Here is a 19,322-nt window from a genome sequence, read left to right as displayed (position 1 = left end):
GTAGGTCCAAGGCTTGCAACAGAGCTTTATATGAGAACAAGTTCATATCATCATATCATATACATACAGCCGGAAACAGGCCTTTTCGGCCCACCAAGTCCGTGCCGCCCAACGATCCCCGTACATTAACACTATCCTACACCCACTAGGGACAATTTTTACATTTACCCAGCCAATTAACCTACATACCTGTACGTCTTTGGAGTGTGGGAGGAAACCGAAGATCTCGGAGAAAACCCACGCAGGTCACGGGGAGAACGTACAAACTCCTTACAGTGCAGCACCCGTAGTCAGGATCGAACCTGAGTCTCCGGCGCTGCATTCGCTGTAAAGCAGCAACTCTACTGCTGCGCAAATGAATTGAATACAAAGTGCAGGAGTAACTCAGCAGGTCTGTCAGCATCTCTTATGGACATGGATAGACAATGCTTGAGATTGGGACCCTTCCAGGCTCAGACCCGAAATGATACTTATCCATGTCCCCCAGAGATGCTTCCTGATCTGCTGAGTTACTCCAGTAATTTGAATTCTGCGCCTGATTCCAGCATCTGCTGTTTCTTGTGTCTTGAATTTAATGAATTACTGATTTGATACTGACTGTTAGTGGATGGTAATGTGAATTTACTCATCGTAAGTGATGCAGTTGGTGGGATGTGCCTCTTTTAAATTAAACTCCCCAACTTTGGCAGTTTGTGCAAGGTTATTAACAATTTCTTGAAGAGAATTCCGTTACTTGGAGCTACATTACCACCAATGAGCTTCACTGGTACCTTTTTCTAATGCTGTTCAGTTGTACATCTGTCTTGCTGTGGATACAAAAGTTCCCTCATCTTCCAAAATGTTGCACCTAATGCACTATCAGTGAACACTTGCGAGTTCAATCACTGTTCAGTATCTCAGCACAAATTCACTTCCCAATTTACTGCAGCTTTTCACCATTTATTGCAGCCGCACTGCACCACCTATTTAAGAATTGCAGGCTGCCTTTAAGTAGTGTGCACTCAAACAGTCGACCTTACAGCTCATGTATGCAATGTGGTAACAGGGAAGGAAGGTCGTATTGCAATGAATACCGATGGATTGACAGCATACTACAATCCCTACATTATTAGTCGGCGTATCTTGTGGCTGCAAGATCGATTTTAATAATTTCTGGAGGTCCAAACACAAAACCTTGCATTTGCTGCAAAAAGATTTGCTGCTTAAAGCAACATAAAAAGAAGGCAACGTTATTAGTGGCCATTAATAACAAAACATTTTATCACCAAACTTAGAAGGCTTCTCTTGCAATTTGTTGTGTGTGTTGTATCATATTTGCATTAGATCTAAATTGGATCATGTGTGAGGTAGAGTCTAATTTTATGACGACTGGTTTGCAAATATTAAGAGCTGGTTTGAAGTACTCCAAATTAATTGCAACCAACTGATTCTTTGTCCCTTTGGTTAACTTTCTAATATTACAAATGTGACTATTTCTGAACACATATTTGGTAAGTGCTGTGAACCATCTTTGTCTTTCTTCCCCTTTACTCTTTTTGAAGCATTATATTCACCCTTCCTTCAAGCTTTCAATATACACCCTCAGCTCACTGGGGCATACATTCAAAGAGAGCCAACACAGATTCCTTCAAAAGCTTTTATTTTTATGTAAAACAGTTCTTTTTCTTCTGAATGAAGTTGAGTTGGGAACGGAGGCCCTTTGGCCTTATCTCCAGTCTAAGAAGTAATCCCGTATCCTTGTTTTCTCAATCCAGGGGAAGTAGGCAGTGGTTTTGGTAAATACACTGGGCTTATTTTCAACAATGCAGCCAGTGGGCCCAAAGCTGACCACACCATGAACCTCCCACCTATCCGAGCCATGCTGACAGAGAAGTGGGCCACCAGAGTCCCCCTGAAACACAAGACACAGTGCGGTGAAGCCCAGAACAACACAATCATACACAGTGAATCCCAGTAGCCCATCATCGCATACAGTGAACCTTGTAGGCTGAAGGCCCTGTTCTATGTTCTATGTGCAGGTAGATAAGAGTCGGTCTTAGCATCATGTTTGGCACAGACATTGTGCACAGACACTGAAGGTCCTGCACTGTTCTATGTTCTAAAGTCAATCTGCCCCTGCTGTACAATATTTCCTTCTAACAGTAAAGGTGCATGATGAGGCCCTGTAAATCATGGACTGCTCCTTATATCTTGCGAGCCACCTTTCAACAAAGGTAGACATTGATGATGAAAATCACCATTGCTTTCAGTGTTTCATCACAGAAAAGATCAAGACTTCATCGTCAAAGCTCATGTTGTACTGGGCAGCAGTGATCCACACCCACTTGTTGATCTCAGACTCTAACAGACACCTCAGAGCACTGGAGAGATAGCCACCAACGTCTCTGTATAATCTTCCAAATCCATTGGTGGGATAAACCAAGAAAAATTAGCAACCTTTATTAGGTCAACAACCCTAATTGATGCCCTAGTTACATTCAGTCACCTCTAGAGAATAGGACATGTTGTTCAGATGCTTATCACCAGATTCCCAAAACAAGCACTCCATTCTGAAATTGGTCACAGAAAGTGATTGCAAGGTGACTGGGGAAATATAATCAAAGGTATTCTCAACCCCTGGGGCCTGGCTGCTTAAGATGATATGGAGAATTAGAGATCCCATTGAGAGCCTTGAGTCCATTTGTCAGGAGCACACAGAAACCCAGTATAAAAGTCAGAAGGAATGCAACATCTCCCAAAATGTCCATGTGCCTACCCCATCAAGTATCTCCTGCCCTGTCTGTAGCAGTGTACGGATCACACATTAACCTTATCAACCACCCCAGAATGCGCAGAACTGGTGTCATCCTTGATCTCAAGAAATCTCCTCAGAATAAGAGAACTCTCCAACACTGCCCAGATGGTAACCAGTGGACTAGTCATACAGGGGAGCTAACTAGGGATTCCTATGGCCCCAGAGCTCGATGCTAGATTGAAGGAACATCTATTGAAAAGATCTCTGGAAAACATCTTTGTCTTTTGTTTTAACTGTAGAAACAAAGAACTGAAGAATGGTTTCAACCCCAAACGTTATCTATCCATGTTCTCCAAGGATGCTGCCTGACCTGCAGAGTTTACTCCAGCAATTTGTGTCTTCAAATTAACTTTGCCTGTCTGGTCCATTAAAAAGGATGATAAGAGAGTACAAAGGGGGCACAGATGAAGGGATTAGGTGATGTTAAGCTACAACCTGATTCCTTCCAATTACCTGGCAAGCTGCAGGAGGTTCTTCTGTATCTTTAAAACCAGCACAAATCATTGTGCTACGCACTCGATCCCCCCAGAACTTCTTCATTTTGCAGGTCTGATGTTCAATGATTGGAAGTCTGGCTTGGTTTAGCACTTCAGATAAAGTGACATTTTCCCTTTGTCCTGAAAAGAAAGGAGCAAATCAGACCTGACTAATTTGTGGACTATCTGCAAAGGCTTGCCTTCTTATGTCATGGGGCTTTGATGTTGAAATCAATATTTAGCCTTGTTCAGAAAGAAGAAAGGTCTGACGATTCCTGTTCCAGACCTTCAACATATAATCTAGGCCAATAGTTAGGTGCTGTCTCTTGCTGCACAGTCTATATTGAGGCTATTCCTTCCTTCTCAGGAGGAAAATCTTTGAAAAAGAGCAGGGGATTCTCCATAGCCTCCCTGCAAAATGTATCCCTCAGTCATTGTCAGTATAATTGCGTAAAATGGTTGGCACATTTCCTACATTACAGCAGTGGTTACACTTTAGAAATATTTCATTAGCTGTCAAGCGCCTGTAACCCAAACGATAATATATAAAGCAGACCGGCTGCGAGAGGCAATGGGGTGCCTTGGCGGTGGAGTGGGCCGCTGGAGGCCCTGCAGTCCCCTGGGGCTCAGTTCGACCGGGCACCGTTCCAAGAGGTCTAGCATGTGGACTGGATGTGGCCAGTAGTGGCAGAGTGCGGTGGGGGACATCAATGGCCACGCTTGGCCAGGCCGACCCCGTAACGCCGCCAGAACCACAGGCCTTCATGGTCAGGGTAACGTCTCTACGCCTATAACAACTGGGACTTAAAAATGGCGCCAAATCAGGCGACTCTGTATACTGTCTTAATGCACTACCAGTACACACTTGTACTGTGTCCGCGATGCTTATCAAAGATATATCTAAGTGCTTATGTATGGCGATACCTGTACTGAACTGTATACAAAAATAAATTTCACTGTAGCTTGGTACATGTGACAAATAAAGTACTGTTAAAATGCAACTTTGTACTGTCTTTGCAACAACAACAATCCATAACCAGATTAGATTCTGCTGGTTCCTTTATCATCCACATCATCATACCATCTTTTTAATCACTCTCTTTTCTGTACCTGAAAAGAACATTGTTTTGTGAAGATTTGCTAAAGATCTTTGACTTGAAAGGTTAACTTTCAACTTAAGTGCGTGGCATGTAGTTGGCTCGACCAAATGGCCCACAGTCAATATGATGCATGTCTGAAATGTAGAAACAAACAGTCCTTTGGATTGATACACACGGGTATAAACCATCCAAAAGTATTATTTTGGGCGGCACGGTGGCGCAGCAGTAGAGTTGTTGCCTTACAGCGAATGCAGCTCTGGAGACCTGGGTTCGATCCCGACTACGGGCGCTGTCTGTACGGAGTTTCTACGTTCTCCCCGTGACCTGCGTGGGTTTTCTCCGATATCTTCGGTTTCCTCCCACACTCCAAAAACGTACAGGTATGTAGGTTAATTGGCTTGGTAAATGTAAAAATTGTCCCTAGTGGGTATAGGATAGTGTTAACGTGCGGGGATCGCTGGCATCTCTAAACTAAACTAAACCCCGCCTCACCAGCTCCAGATACTGCCTGACCAGCTAAGCATTTCTAGAATTTTATATTTTTTGTTTCAAATACCCAAACGCTAGACCTCCAAAATACGAAATGAAGAAATTCGTACAAACTAGATGATGGGTTTATGACATTCACGGAGCCCAGTGTTTAGTTGGCACGACTGAATGGTCCACAGTCAATATGATGTACATCTGAAATGTAGAAACAAAGTCCTTTGGATTGATACACGGGTATAAACCATTCAAAAGTATTATTTTGGGTGGTGATAAGTATGTTTTTTTTAACACATTGTGTTGAACTTAGACTGCTTGAAACACTGGAATGGGCTGAGTTAGTATAATATCAAAGGTTGGTGGGTGGTGGAGAGGGTGAAGTGGGTATGGGTGGTGTTTTTCTTCTTAAAGATATTTGGATAAGAAAAATCGTGTAGATTATATGGAGGGGACTAGCTAAAGAGGGGACTGTTGCCCTGTGGACCAACAGTCATGGCCATATCTAGAACGCCAAAGAGATTGGAGTTTCGCACAAGATAGCCCATTGCAAGTCAGCCTGCTTTTGGTACATCTTCAAAATGGTCTGCATCCACATGGAAATTCTCTACTCTGAAAAATTGCAATCCATTGATACCGAATATATAGTCCATTGTGCTTCCCCTAATAAGTAAGTTGAGTTTTCTAAATCCACACTTTTCCACAGATTTTTACGACAATCACGCAATGAAGTCAGAAAGAAGAAAATGGGCAATTCCATTGTTCACCATTTGCCATAATCTATTGGCTCCCTGTTATAATTTTTGTCCAAACTTTACCCATCATGATGGGTTTACAACCCACCAGACAGTGGGAGGAGGGACGGCCTTGTATTCTGATAATTTTCCTTTGGAATTGTAATTTACTTTTTTACTTCAATGAGTCTTGTAAAGACAAAAATGAAAGACGTAATACTATCAAATAATGTGTGCTGGATATTTTTGAAAACTTGGAATGACCTCTAGGTTGATTTGCAGCAGATTATGCCTCTTTAGTTGATAGCTCTCTGGAAATAATTGAAAGGTAAAACATGAGGAGACCCAACAAACGTGGTCAGTGCTGTGATAGTGTTGCTTTAATACATTGCCCACCGAACCAGCTGCTCCATTCTCTGAAAGAAGCAAATAAACAGGGAAAAATAAACCTCGAACAACATGGAACAAAAAAAAATCCAAGAATATTCTCTTTGACTCACTGGGCCATTAGACGAATTCCAGGAAACCACAATGACACTAATGACTCAAACCCTCCTCTCCCTGTTGTAGATTTGAAGTTCTGCTTAAGGCAAATTAATTGTATCTTGTTGACACTCATTCATCCTAGTTCCTTAAGCTGCTCGCTTACCTCTGGTGGCACCCCAACCTGTAGTCCAACACTGTTGACCAGGTAGCAATTGGCTGTTCTTCTTGGGCATGCAAGCATATCGGATGTAGCTGCTTTGTGAAATGTCCTCTGCTGACCTGACCACGGCAATGTCATTCTCAATCTCACTGTGGAGCTGGTAGCGGAAGCGTTCATGTCTGTAAATTCTTTTCACACGATAAATCTTCTGGTTATGTTCTGAATGATGCAGGTTGTGTTTACCAAGGACAATCCGCCAATTAGCAGTATCCACTCCTTTCCCTCTGTAACGGACAATGGTTTGAGTCAAGAGTCAAAGCTTCAAAGATAAAGTTTAAAGTGAGCTTTATTGAATTATCCTGCATTTCTAAATATAAATGGAACCTTCTGTACATTGATCACTGTATCTCAGTCACGTTGACCTTTGAATGTGGTACGGTCACATTCATTTGTAGGATGCTGGATTCTTGGAAACCTCTTGCCCCCACTGTCTGTTTCCTCTAGCCAACTGTAACTCCTCAAAATAAGAACCTCGGCCAGTCATATGCAAGAACCACAAACTGTCCTACAACATGGAAGTTGCAGAAGAATGATCGATTATTATTTGGGCTTCCCAAACCAACGGGCATCCATAGAAACATAGAAAAATAGGTGCAGAAGTAGGGCATTCGGCCCTTCGAGCTGGCACCTCCATTCAATATGATCATGGCTGATCATCTAAAATCAGTTTTTGCATGCAGTTAAATCCAAGGGTATGTTTACCTGCACCCTTCTGCCTGATTGAATAATGCAGGCAATCTTCACCGACCTTTTTACGGTATGTTATTCAAACACTTTGCCTCAAACCTTTGTTTGCTTACTTTTGAAAGCAATGTGCTGCAGTCAGGATCCAGTGACTGTGAATGAGTGTCCCACCACAGACGTGAGTATAAGACCGACTCCCCCGAGCACGCATCTAGCAAGAGAGAAAAGCTTGTAACTACAGCATTAGAGGAATGATAAGTTGCAAACAATATTTACTCCTCCCATGACCATCAACAATGAAAAAATCTAAACATTTAGACAATAGACAATAGGTGCAGGTGCATTCGGTCCTTCGAGCCAGCACCGCCATTCAATGTGATCATGGCTGATCATTCACAATCAGTACCCCGTTCCTGCCTTCTCCCCATACCCCTTGACCCCGCTATCTTTAAGAGCTCTATCTAGCTCTCTTGAAAGCATCCAGAGAATTGGCCTCCACTGCCTTCTGAGGCAGAGAATTCCACAGACTTACAACTCTCTGACTGAAAAAGCTTTCCCTCATCTCCGTTCTAAATGGCCTACCCCTTATTCTTAAACTGTGGCCCCTGGTTCTGGACTCCCCCAACATTGGAAACATGTTTCCTGCCTCTAACGTGTCCAATCCCTTAATAATCTTATATGTTTCAACAAGATTCCCCTCTCATCCTTCTAAATTCCAGCGCATACAAGCCTAGTCACTCAAATCTTTCAACATACGACAGTCCCGCCATTCCGGGAATTAACCTAGTGAACCTACGCTGCACGCCCTCAATAACAAGAATATCCTTCCTCAAATCTGGAGACCAAAACTGCACACGGTACTCCAGGTGCGGTCTCACTAGGGCCCTGTACAACTGCAGAAGGACCTCTTTGCTCCTATACTCAACTCCTCTTGTTGTAAAGGCCAACATGCCATTAGCTTTCTTCACTGCCTGCTGCACCTGCATGCTAACTTTAAGTGACTGATGAACATTTACCCTTGACTCACAATGGCATTACTGTCATGAGACATCATCAATAACATCTTTGGGAATACTGCCGACCAGAATTCCAACTGAATCAATGGCATAAATCACAGCCCCAAGAGCAGTTCAAATGCTAGTCAACATTCAGCAAATGACTCACTTACAGAATCCTGGGATGATTAGGTTAACATATGATGAGCGTTTGGTGTCTCTAGGCATGTACTCGCTGTTGTTTAGAAGGACGAGGGGAGATGAGGCCTGGGGTAGATCAGACATGGTCATAATATTCTACGCTCTATGTTTTAATGGAATTGCATTGTACGCAGATGCCGAGAAGTGTGTTCAACGCTGGCTGAACAATTTCTAATCTAGTGATGTGGACTCGATAAGAAGACCAGTTTGAGTGGCCAAGTACCCTCTTCCTGTTCTTATTCTCTTATGTTCTTGTGAGGCTGTACAACATTATTTCATCTACGACTTTAGAAGGATGAGAGGAGATCTTATCGAAACGTATAAGATTATTAAGGGGTTGGACACGTTAGAGGGAGGAAACATGTTCCCAATGTTGGGGGAGTCCAGAACCAGGGGCCACAGTTTAAGAATAAGGGGTAGGCCATTTAGAACTGAGATGAGGAAAACCTTTTTCAGTCAGAGAGTTGTGAATCTGTGGAATTCTCTGCCTCAGAAGGCAGTGGAGGCCAATTCTCTGAATGCATTCAAGAGAGAGCTGGATAGAGCCCTTAAGGATAGCGGAGTCAGGGGGTATGGGGAGAAGGCAGGAACGGGGTACTGATTGAGAATGATCAGCCATGATCACATTGAATGGCGGTGCTGGCTCGAAGGGCCGAATGGCCTCCTCCTGCACCTATTGTTTATTGTCTATTGACTTTAAAAGCCACAAAGAAGACCTTTGCCTTCTGATTCTTGGATCTATTTGAAGGCTGCTCCAGAAATAAAGAAACAAATAGGATGTCTCTCCTCTAATCCCTAGGTGATATTGTATTCCTGATTCTGTGCCCTGTGGTTGTGATGAGTGGGGGTCCATATCGACAGATGCAGCAACACGTACAACAACCTACCATTGTTGCAAGTTCCTCTTCAAATATATTTCAGGGTATTTGTTATTGTCTAACTCCTGCTTGGAACAAAAAGAATCTTAAGAAAACTGGAGCAAGTCCAGCATCTGCAGTTTCTTGTGTCTCTCACGAGAATTAAGAAAGCCGTCCAAATTATGAAGGGTTTTGCTAAGGTGAAGAGTGAAAGTCCAATTCTACTAGTTGCCACATTGGAACCTGAGGGCTACAGTCCAATTGATTATCCGCGGAAGGAACTTGAGAGTGTAGGAGATTTTTCCCCCCAAAGTATAATCAGAAATGCTTTTGGAAGCAGAATTTATAACTTTTCAAAAGGATTAATATTTGAAAAATAAAAGGCAAGAGAATCTAGGAAAGAGAACTGCAGATGCTTGTTTAAATCGAAGGTAGACACTAAATGCTGGAGTAACTCAGCGGGTCAGGCAGCATCTCTGGAGAGAAGGAATGGGTGACGTTTCGGGTCGAACCGAAAAGTCACCCATTCCTTCTCTCCAGAGATAGACAATAGGTGCAGGAGTAGGCTATTCGGCCCTTCGAGCCAGCACCGCCATTCAATGAGATCATGGCTAATCATCAGGATACTGCCTGACCCTCTGAGTTACTCCAGCATTTTGTATCTACCTAGGCAAGAGAATCTGATGAGCTCAATGGGGAGCTCAATGGTGGTGTTATAAAAGCCAGAGCAGCCTCTGGAAGAAGATCCCATATCCGTGTGGCACCTTGCCTTGTTGTGTTGCTTACCTGCAGAGAGACCTGCCATGGCCAGGAATGTGGGCGTGCCTCGTTCCCAGATACGATCCTGCCAGCTACATTGGGCGAGAACAGTGAGACACCGCAATCCCCTGGCCAATCTGAAAAAACAATAAATATTGATATCAGCAAGGCACCCTGTGGACAGGAGAAGGATCTCGACCCGAAACGTCACCCATTCCTTCCCTCCAGAGATGCTGCCTGTCCCGCTGAGTTACTCCAGCATTTTGTGTCTACCCGCTCAAAATGTCTGACTAATACTTTATCAATCCGTTGATCTGTGTACATGATGCCAAACTGGAATGACTGAACAGCCAGGGGTTCTTCGCTAGGTAATAAAAGGCAGAGAAGGAACTGGCGAGGGTTTTGAGATTGTGAACGGGTTTGATAGGGAGAACATAGGTATTTCTATTTGTGGACGATCCCAAAGCTGGAGCCAAAAGTACAAGGCAGTCACTAAATAACCCACGAGTAAATTCTAGAGAGACTTAATGACCTGGAGTTTGGCAAGAATGTGGCACTCACTATCACACTGAGTAGTTGAGGTGAATAGCACGGTGACATTGAATATAGAACAGTTCAGCTCATTACGGCACGGTAGCGCAGCGGTAGAGTTGCTGCTTTACAGCGAATGCAGCGCCGGAGACTCAGGTTCGATCCTGACTACGGGTGCTGCACTGTAAGGAGTTTGTACGTTCTCCCCGTGACCTACGTGGGTTTTCTCCGAGATCTTCGGTTTCCTCCCACACTCCAAAGACGTACAGGTATGTAGGTTAATTGGCTCGGTAAATGTAAAACATTTTTTTTTTTAAATTGTCCCTAGTGGGTGTAAATGTACGGGGATCACTGGGCGGCACGGACTTGGAGGGCCGAAAAGGCCTGTTTCCGGCTGTATATATATGATATGATATGATAGTACAAGCCCTTCGTCCTACCGCCGTGGAAAGCGGTAGAGTTGCTGCCTTACAGCGAATGCAGCGCCGGAGACTCAGGTTCGATCCTGACCACGGGTGCTGTCTGTACGGAGTTTGTACGTTCTCCCCGTGACCTGCGTGGGTTTTCTCCGAGGTCTTCGGTTTCCTCCCACACTCCAAAGACGTAGCTGGGCAAATGTTTAAAAAAATCGTCCCGAGTGTGTGTAGGATAGTGTTAATGTGCGGGGACCGCTGGGATCACTGGGCGGCGCGGACCCGGTGGGCCGAAGGGCCTGTTTCTGCGCTGTAAATCTTTTTTTTAAATCTAAATCTGTGCCAAATACGATGCTGACTTAAACAAATTCCTTCTGCCTGCACATAATCCATAATCCTCCATTCTCTGCATATTCATATATGTCATATAGAAGATAGAACAGTGCAGCCCAGGAATGGGCCATTCAGGCCCACAATGTTTGTGCCAAACATCATGCCAAGTTAAACAGATCCATATCCCTCTATTCCCTGCACTTCCAAAAGCCTCTTCAACGCCACACTTTCAGATCTGCCACTACCAAACCTCCACAAAAGGTCCTTACTGTCTACCCTATGTATGCCTCATAATTTTATATACTTCTATCAAGTCTCCCCTCAACCATTGATGTTCCGGAGAAAACAATCCAAGTCTATCCAACCTCTTCCTGAGCTGAAACCCTCCAATCCAGGCATCATTCTTGTAAACCTCCTCTGGACCCTCCCCAAAGCCACCATATCGTTCCTGTAATGGGGCGACCAGAACAGCACGCAATACTCCAAATGCAGCCTAACCTAAATTCCTATAGAGAGAAGGAATGGGTGACGTTGTAGGTCAAGACCCTTCTTCAGACTCAGTCTTCAGTCTCGACCCGAAATGTCACCCATTCCTTCTCTCCCGAGATGCTGCCTGACCCGCTGAGTTACTCCAGCATTATGTGTCTACCTTCGATTTAAACCAGCATCTGCAGTTTTTTTTCCTAAATCCTCTAGAGCTGCATCATGACTTCCTGAATCTCATACTCAAATCACCTTGGAATGAAGACATGCACACCATATGGCTTCTTAACCACCCTATCTACTTGTGTTGCCACCTTCAATGAGCTGTGAACTTGGACTCCAAGATCACTGCTGATGAGGGTCTTGCCATTAAGAGAATACTCTCATTCCATTCGAACACCCAAAGTTTAACACCTCACACTTGCTCGGGTTAAACTCCGTCTGCCATTTCTCCACCCATTTCTGCAGATGGTCTATATCTCACTGTATCATCTGACAGTATTCCTCACTGCAACTCCTCCAATTTTGATGTTGTCAGCAAACCAACTCACCAACCCAACTACATTTATATCTTGGTCATTTACAGTATATATCATTTATATATCACAAACAGCTGAGGTCCCAGCACACATCCCTGTGGAACTCCACTGGTGTCAGACCCCCATTCACAATATCTACTTCCCACCACAACCCTCCGTCATCTATGAATAAGCCAGTTCTGACCAAATCATCGAGATGCCCATATATCTTAATCTTCTGGATAAGCCCACCATGAGGAACCTTTACAAAAGCTTTACTAAAATCCATGTAGACAACATCCACTGCCTTACCTTCACATACTCCCTCGTTATCCCCTCAAAAAACTCAACCGTTAATGATTCACAACCTGCCACGTACTAAGCTATGCTGACTATTCCTAATTAGCCCATTCTCTTCCAAATTATATTAAATATGATCTCAATGAATACTCTCCATTAGTTTTTCCTACCATTGGCCTGAGGCTCACCGGCCTATAGTTCCCTGGATTCTCTCTGCTTCCTTTCTTAAATAAAGGGAAAAAACATTGGCCACTCTCCAGTTACCCAGGACCTCGTTAATGGCTAGACAAGAAGCAAAGATCCTCGTCATGGCTCCTGCAAGAGACTCTCTTGCCTCCCCAATAACCTGAGATAAATCCCATCAGGCCCTGGGGACTTATCCACCTTCGTGTTCTTCAAGCGTCTCAGCACCACCTCCTTCTCGATCTCAAACTGCCCTGGCATATTTATACACTGATCTTGCTGTCCTCCAAGTCCTTCTCCTCAGTGAATGCAGATGCAGAGTACTCGTTTAGTACCTCACCTGCATCCTACGACCATGTCCTTCTGAAAGTGTCTTAAACCAATATTGTTTCTGCTTCCACCATTACCCCTGGTAGTGCTGTAAACGTGAAATAATTCTACGCGCAATGGTGCAGCTGGTAGAGTTGCTGCCTCATTGCTGCAGCAGTCTAAGTTCAATACTGATCTCAAGTTCTGTCTGAGGTATCACAAAATGCTGGAGTAACTCAGCGGGTCAGGCAGCATCTAGGAGAGAAGGAATGGGTGACGTTTCGGCTCGAGACCCTTCTTCAGACTGATGTCAGGGGAGGGGGCGGGACAAAGGATGTAGTAGGAGACAGGAGAGTGGGAGAGAGTAGGAGGGCAGGAGATATCACAGAGGGGGAGCAGTGAGAGAGCATGTTGCTAAATTCTCGTCGAAGAGAGGAGGAGAACTTTTTCAAAGTAGACATACCTTGAGGAGAAATCGCAGTGGAGCGGCAAGTTGTGTAGGAAAATAACTGCAGATGCTGGTACAAATCGAAGGCATCACAAAAAGTTGGAGTAACTCAGCTGTCTGTGCACATTCACCCTGGGAACAAATGAGTATCTCTGGATGCTCCAGTTTTCCCTTCACATCCTAAAAGCATGGTAGTTGGTCGGTTAATTGGCCACCATAAATTGCCTCCAATTCTGTAGGTGAGTGGTAGACTTTGGAGATGGGAGTGGAGTTGATGGGAATGTGAGGAGAATCCAATGTGCTAGAATAAGATTCATCTGTTTGCTGGTTAGTGTGGACTCGGTGGGCAGCGTGCCTGTTTGTACCATATCTCTCTTTGACATATTTATTACCATACAGAGGAAAGACCATTGACACATCGTATGCAAGACATTAAACAGAGTAATCCCATCAGTTAATTATCCCCTCATCTTATTCCCTTGTAGCATTACAACATATTCTCTCTCACATGTCCACCAACTTCCTTCTTTTTAATTCCATTCCCACTAACCTCCACTAAGTGGCAATTCGCAGCAGTCACTTGACTTGACCAACCAGCTTCTCTGGGATGTGAGAAGAAACTGGAGCACCTGAAGGAATCCTGTGTGGTGACTGGGAGAACAAGCAAACTCCACACAGATAGCATAGGAAAAAACCCGGCAGATGCTGGTTTAAATCAAAGGTACAAAATGCTGGAGTAACTCAGCGGGTCAGGCAGCATCTCAGGAGAGAAGGAATGGGTGATGTTTCGGGTCGAGGCCCTTCTGAAGAAAAAAAAACTGCAGATGCTGGTTTAAATCAAAGGTATAAAATGCTGGAGTAACTCAGCGGGTCAGGCAGCATCTCGGGAGAGAAGGAATGGGTGACGTTTCGGGTCGAGACCCAAGGGTCTCGGGTCGAGACCCGAAACGTCACCCATTCCTTCTCTCCCGAGATGCTGCCTGACCCGCTGAGTTACTCCAGCATTTTGTACCTTCCACACGGATAGCACTTGGGGGTCAGAATCGAACCGGAGTTCCTGGAGCTGTGAGCCAGCGGCAGTAACACTCAAAGTTCATTACCTGACCGTTAATCCACATTAGCATTATTTATGTTCGGAAATTAGTTTATTTTTCATCGAGACGACAACTTCACTACTCTTACCTAGGTATCCAATTTTGTGCTGAAGACTATACCCCAAATAAAAGGCAGGAGATACAGTCAGTAGGAGGACAATCAGAGGCAGACTTTGACCCGACATGTTCAGCAACCATCCATCGTGTGACTCCAAACACCCCCTGCCTCCGTCCGCAATTTATATGTGCAGAGTTCACGGGGAGTCCTTCATGTGACTCCATTGTTCCAGGATTAGCCTGCTCCACAGCGCTACATCAAAACATGAACTAGAATGGGTCCAGACTCTTCTGGGTGGTCTGTTCACCTGCTTGTCAGCCGATCCCATAGTCAGTCAGATTAGTTACAGCCGTGGGTTGACTGATCATGCACAAACAACGGGTTCAGACATCATGTATTGCATTCTGGAAGGTATTTTAGGGGGGGGGGGGGAAACTTGTATAAAGTGAAAGCAAAAAGAGGTCACTTTACACTCTGCAACATTCACCAGGATTCCAAATTTATCTTGGGTCATTTTGAGGATACGTCTTTGGTTGTTCATTTTTTTAAAATTGTGCTGAGAGTTATGATAGATTAGGCCCTTAGAGCATTTTTAAAGCATTCTTAAAAGTGTGTGTTTGTTGTGTTAATGAATGAGTAGCCTGCTTGACCTCAGTGACTGAGTTCCAAAAGATGTTCTCATTTCACTGCCATTAGAGCAGAATAAAAAAGAAGCAGGAATAAGCCAGCTTGTTGTGCCTACTATAGAGATCGCCATCATGCACCTCAGAGTCACTCCCCTGCATTAGCCCTACAACTTTAGTTTTGTTTAGTTTAGTTTAGAGATACAGCATGGAAACAGGCCCTTCGGTCCACTGAATCCCTGCCGACCAGCGATCCCTGTGCACCACCACTATCCTACACACTAGCGACAATTTACAATCTTTACCAAAGCCAATGAATCTACAAACCTATGCTTCTTTGGAATGTGGGAGGAAACCGGAGCACCCAGAGAGAACCCATGCAGGCCACGGGGAGAACGTGCAAACTCGGTACAGACAGCACCAGTAATCAGGATCAAACCTGGATCTCTGGTGCTATAAGGCAGCAACTCTACCACTGTGCCAGTGTACAACCTGATAATCTCAAATTATTTTGATTGCATGTCTTGAAAATACTCAGCAAAAGGGCAGCACGGTGGCGCAGCGGTAGAGTTGCTGCCTTGCAGCGCCAGAGACCCGAGTTCGATCCTGACTACAGGTGCTTGTCTGTACGGAGTTTGTACGTTCTCCCTGTGACCTGTGTGGGTTTCCTCCGGGTGCTCTGGTTTCCTCCCACTCCCCAAATGCCTACAGGTTTGTAGGTTAATTGGTTTGGTATAAATGTATACATGTAAAATTGTCCCTAGTGTGTGCAGGGTAGTGTTAATGTGTGGGGATCGCTGGTCGGCGCGGACTCATTGGGCCGAAGGACAGTGCATAGGTGTGAACACAAGATAGGGGAGGGGGGGAACAGGTGAACAGATGCATGTGTGGGCAGGGCAGTAGGTGGTATATGGGCAAATGAAGAGATGAGTGTGTGAGCAGATTATGTAGGGGTGTGGCAAAGTGAATGGTGCGTGGACAGGAGGGGTCAGGTGTGCAGATAGGTAAATCAGCAGGAGAGCAAGTGGGTGCTAGTGTGGAAGGTAGGTTATTGTGTGGGCAGTTTTTGTAACAGGAGAGTAGATGAGCATTTGACAGGTGGGCTTGTGGAGGGGTGGGTGCATGAGGAAGTGGATATGGGTTTATGTTAGGAGGCAGTGGGAGTATCTCAGTGTGTGAGCATTGAGCAGGATCACATGTAGGGTGGTGGACGTGTGAATTGTTATGTATAGGTGTTAATCAAAGTTTCAGTGTTAAGTTTGATTCACCAGTTCTTCCGTTCCTACATGTTGATTCCTAACATTTGTATCACATTTTATTCCTTGCTGGTCGTCTGTGCAAAACCCGTTCGTTGCCGCTCCTTAGTATCAGTGCAGCACTTCACACTTTTCACGTTTTTTTTATTGATGGCATCTTTCTTTAAAACAGACAAAACATAGACTGATATCATCAATGACAATCAAAGACTTTGCCAATGCTAAACATCCTATAAAACTAAGATACAGTAAAACTCCGCTAATCTGCCCTCGCACTGTTTGGACATCCCGTGATTCATCTGGTTCACTGGTTGCAGCTTCCACACTCCATTTAACCTCCCTGGGCCGTGGTTCCCACTGTATGCTCCTCGACACACTGGTTGTAACCAGGGCCGTTTTTACAGCATAATGGGCCCCCGGGCAAAGCAGTGTACTGGGGCCCCTACCGTTACTCTCCCCCACCCCCCTTTCCCTACCAGCCCCCCCCTGTCGTGCCGGCGAAAAGCACTTACCGAAAAGCACTTAGCGATGGACTTAGGGTGCTACATTGTTGTGAAAAGCACTTACAGATCGCTGTGAGAAGCACTTAGGGATGGAAAAGCAAAGCATTTAGGGAGCTAATTGTTGCGAAACAGATCGCTGTGAGAAGCACTTAGGGACCGAAAATGTTGCGAAAAAAACACTTATTGAACCTACATTTTTAAAGTAGTATTTATTTATTGCAAGTCACTTAACATACACAGATCAGCATGGGGCCCCTATGCTCGTGGGGCCCCGGGCAAGTGCCCATCAGGCACATGCGTTAAGACGGCCCTGGTTGTAGCACCCCCGTTGAAACACAGGAGGGAGGGTAGCTGAGTGAGAGAGCAGGTGAGACGCACAGGGCCATAGTTTCCCACTCTCTCATCCCAAGGAGCCCATTTCCAGTTCTCTCTTTAAACTTGAGCTGCACTGCTGTGTAACATATTCAAAAAATCAATTAAGGTCTGCTGGATTATTAATAGAAACGCCAACCAATATTCTGGAAAATCTGCAGTCTGGCAGCACCAAAGTTCCCACCGTGTCAGATTAGCCGAGTCTTACTGTGCTCACAAAGAAGTCCTTTAGTTTGACCACTTTGGCCAGTGCAGTTTACGGGGTCTTGCTTAGACGTTAAGCAAATCACACCGATTGCCAAAATCACAGCCATCATGTATGCTGCCTGACTGAAGAGGAAAAACTACGCATCAAAATCTTATTCTACATTGTACACGGAAATTCTTCGAGTCACAATCTGGCCGTTTTGCAGGGAGCCTCCAGAAACCCACCCAAAAGGAGTTTGATTGTAAAGTGGGAAAGTTCATATTCTTAATACATAGGAGTAGAATTAGGCTATTTGGCCTATCGAGGCTGTTCCGCCATTCGATCATGAGTTTGATAATGGAGTTTGGTCGTACAGTGGGAGAGGTCCTTATCAGCAACATGTGCATTCATACTGCCTGCTGTTCCGGCCCTGTGGTGATCACTAATACACTAGGGGAAATAGTATGTGTCATGTACCGTGAGGTTTGAGGTACAACTATGTTGCTTTGTGCTATTTTTGCAAGGGACTTAAGCTCTCAGAGAATTGGAATTAAACTGCAGAAACCCATGTCATGCAACACCGTTCCATCCTTCATGTTGGATTTAAACATAGATCGCAGTGTTTATCCTGAAAGGCTCCCCAATCTCCATTCTCAGTCCTTTACAGTTTCATCTAAGCCGTGTGGAAATGGTTCAATAGACAATAGACAATAGGTGCAGGAGGAGTGCCAGCACCGCCATTCAATGTGATCATGGCTGATCATTCTCAATCAGTAAACTTTACTGGTTCCTACTTTAATTTGTCATGATAAGGACATCTTTACACAAGCTCTGCCCAAGTGCCTGCCCTATGGTAGAATCAAAACCCAGATCACCAATATAACGTGCATTGCTGCCTATCTCTGCATCTGTTACAAAGGTGGCTGCTACCTTTCTTTCACATTGCAGGTGTATAACCCGAGCTTGTGCTCATCCTGCTCAAAACACATCCTGTTTGAAAGAAAAAATATCCGTGGGTTAAATTTTCATTGAAATTCTGGATCTATATTTCAATGGGACTCAGACCTGTTCAGCTAGGTTTTGGCAATGAGCCATGGTCAGTGATCACACCGGATCGATTTGGCTCAACCTTCAGAAGGTTGTGGGCTTAACTCCTCCCTGGGGACCCGAGCTCGTTAAATTAGACTGATAATTCAGCGCGGTACTGCCAGGGATGCTGTCTTTTGGAAATAGTAATCAATGACCCATTAGACCTCACAGGTGGATATAAAAGATTCACCGTCGCGCTCCCCTTGGTGTCCTGACCTATATTTATCCCTCAACCAATATCCCTGGAACTTGTGTCATTTTAGGACTTAACTGAGCACAAGTTGGCTGATGTGTTCTGCGTTAGGGCAACGAATGTTCCACCAAAAAACACCTCTGTGGTTGCAAATACTTTGGGACATTGTGACGTTTTCAAAGTTACTATAAAAATAGAACTTTAATTCTACGAAAACCAAGACGACTATTTATTCGATTGGAGGCATAAATGAATAGCGGCGTTGAATGGTCTGTGAGATCACTGGGTGCAGGATCTGTGGTGAGGGGTAAAATAGGTGGACTGCACGTGATCTGTAAGTAGGGTTGCCAACTGTCCCGTATTAGCCGGAACATCCCATATATTGGGCTAAATTGGTTTGTCCCCTACGGGACTGCCTTTTTCCCTTATTAGGCCTAGGGGGCACTGTAGGCCCAGACAGTGTAGGCCCAGACAGTGTAGGCCCAGACAGTGTAGGCCCAGGGGCCATGCCAGGCCCCGACAGTGTAGGTCCGGAGGCCCGGGTGCCACCTAATGGAGGGTTGCATAGCAACCGCCTCCCGGCCCGGGCGGCCGCCATTGGTGGAGCGAGAGCACGTGGCCGCTGATTAGGTGAGGTCAC

General features: G+C 44.9%; 1 protein-coding gene across 1 annotated transcript; it reads right to left on the bottom strand.

Annotated features, from left to right (window-relative positions):
* Positions 1-1,705: 1,705 nt before the first annotated feature.
* On the bottom strand, positions 1,706-14,601 carry LOC144609939 (chymotrypsin-C). The gene is made up of 6 exons (XM_078428345.1): positions 14,490-14,601; positions 9,817-9,926; positions 7,094-7,188; positions 6,237-6,517; positions 3,248-3,411; positions 1,706-1,891 (listed from the first exon to the last, which is right to left on the bottom strand). The coding sequence occupies exons 1-6, from the start codon at positions 14,584-14,586 to the stop codon at positions 1,706-1,708; spliced, it is 933 nt and encodes a 310-aa protein (XP_078284471.1). The 5' UTR covers positions 14,587-14,601.
* Between the last annotated feature and the right edge of the window lie 4,721 nt (positions 14,602-19,322).

The sequence above is a fragment of the Rhinoraja longicauda genome, chromosome 35 (genome assembly GCF_053455715.1).
Source record: "Rhinoraja longicauda isolate Sanriku21f chromosome 35, sRhiLon1.1, whole genome shotgun sequence".
NCBI classification, from domain to species: Eukaryota; Metazoa; Chordata; class Chondrichthyes; order Rajiformes; family Arhynchobatidae; genus Rhinoraja; species Rhinoraja longicauda.
The sequence above is the reverse complement of the archived record's forward strand: the minus strand, read 5'-3'. Positions and strand labels throughout refer to the sequence as shown.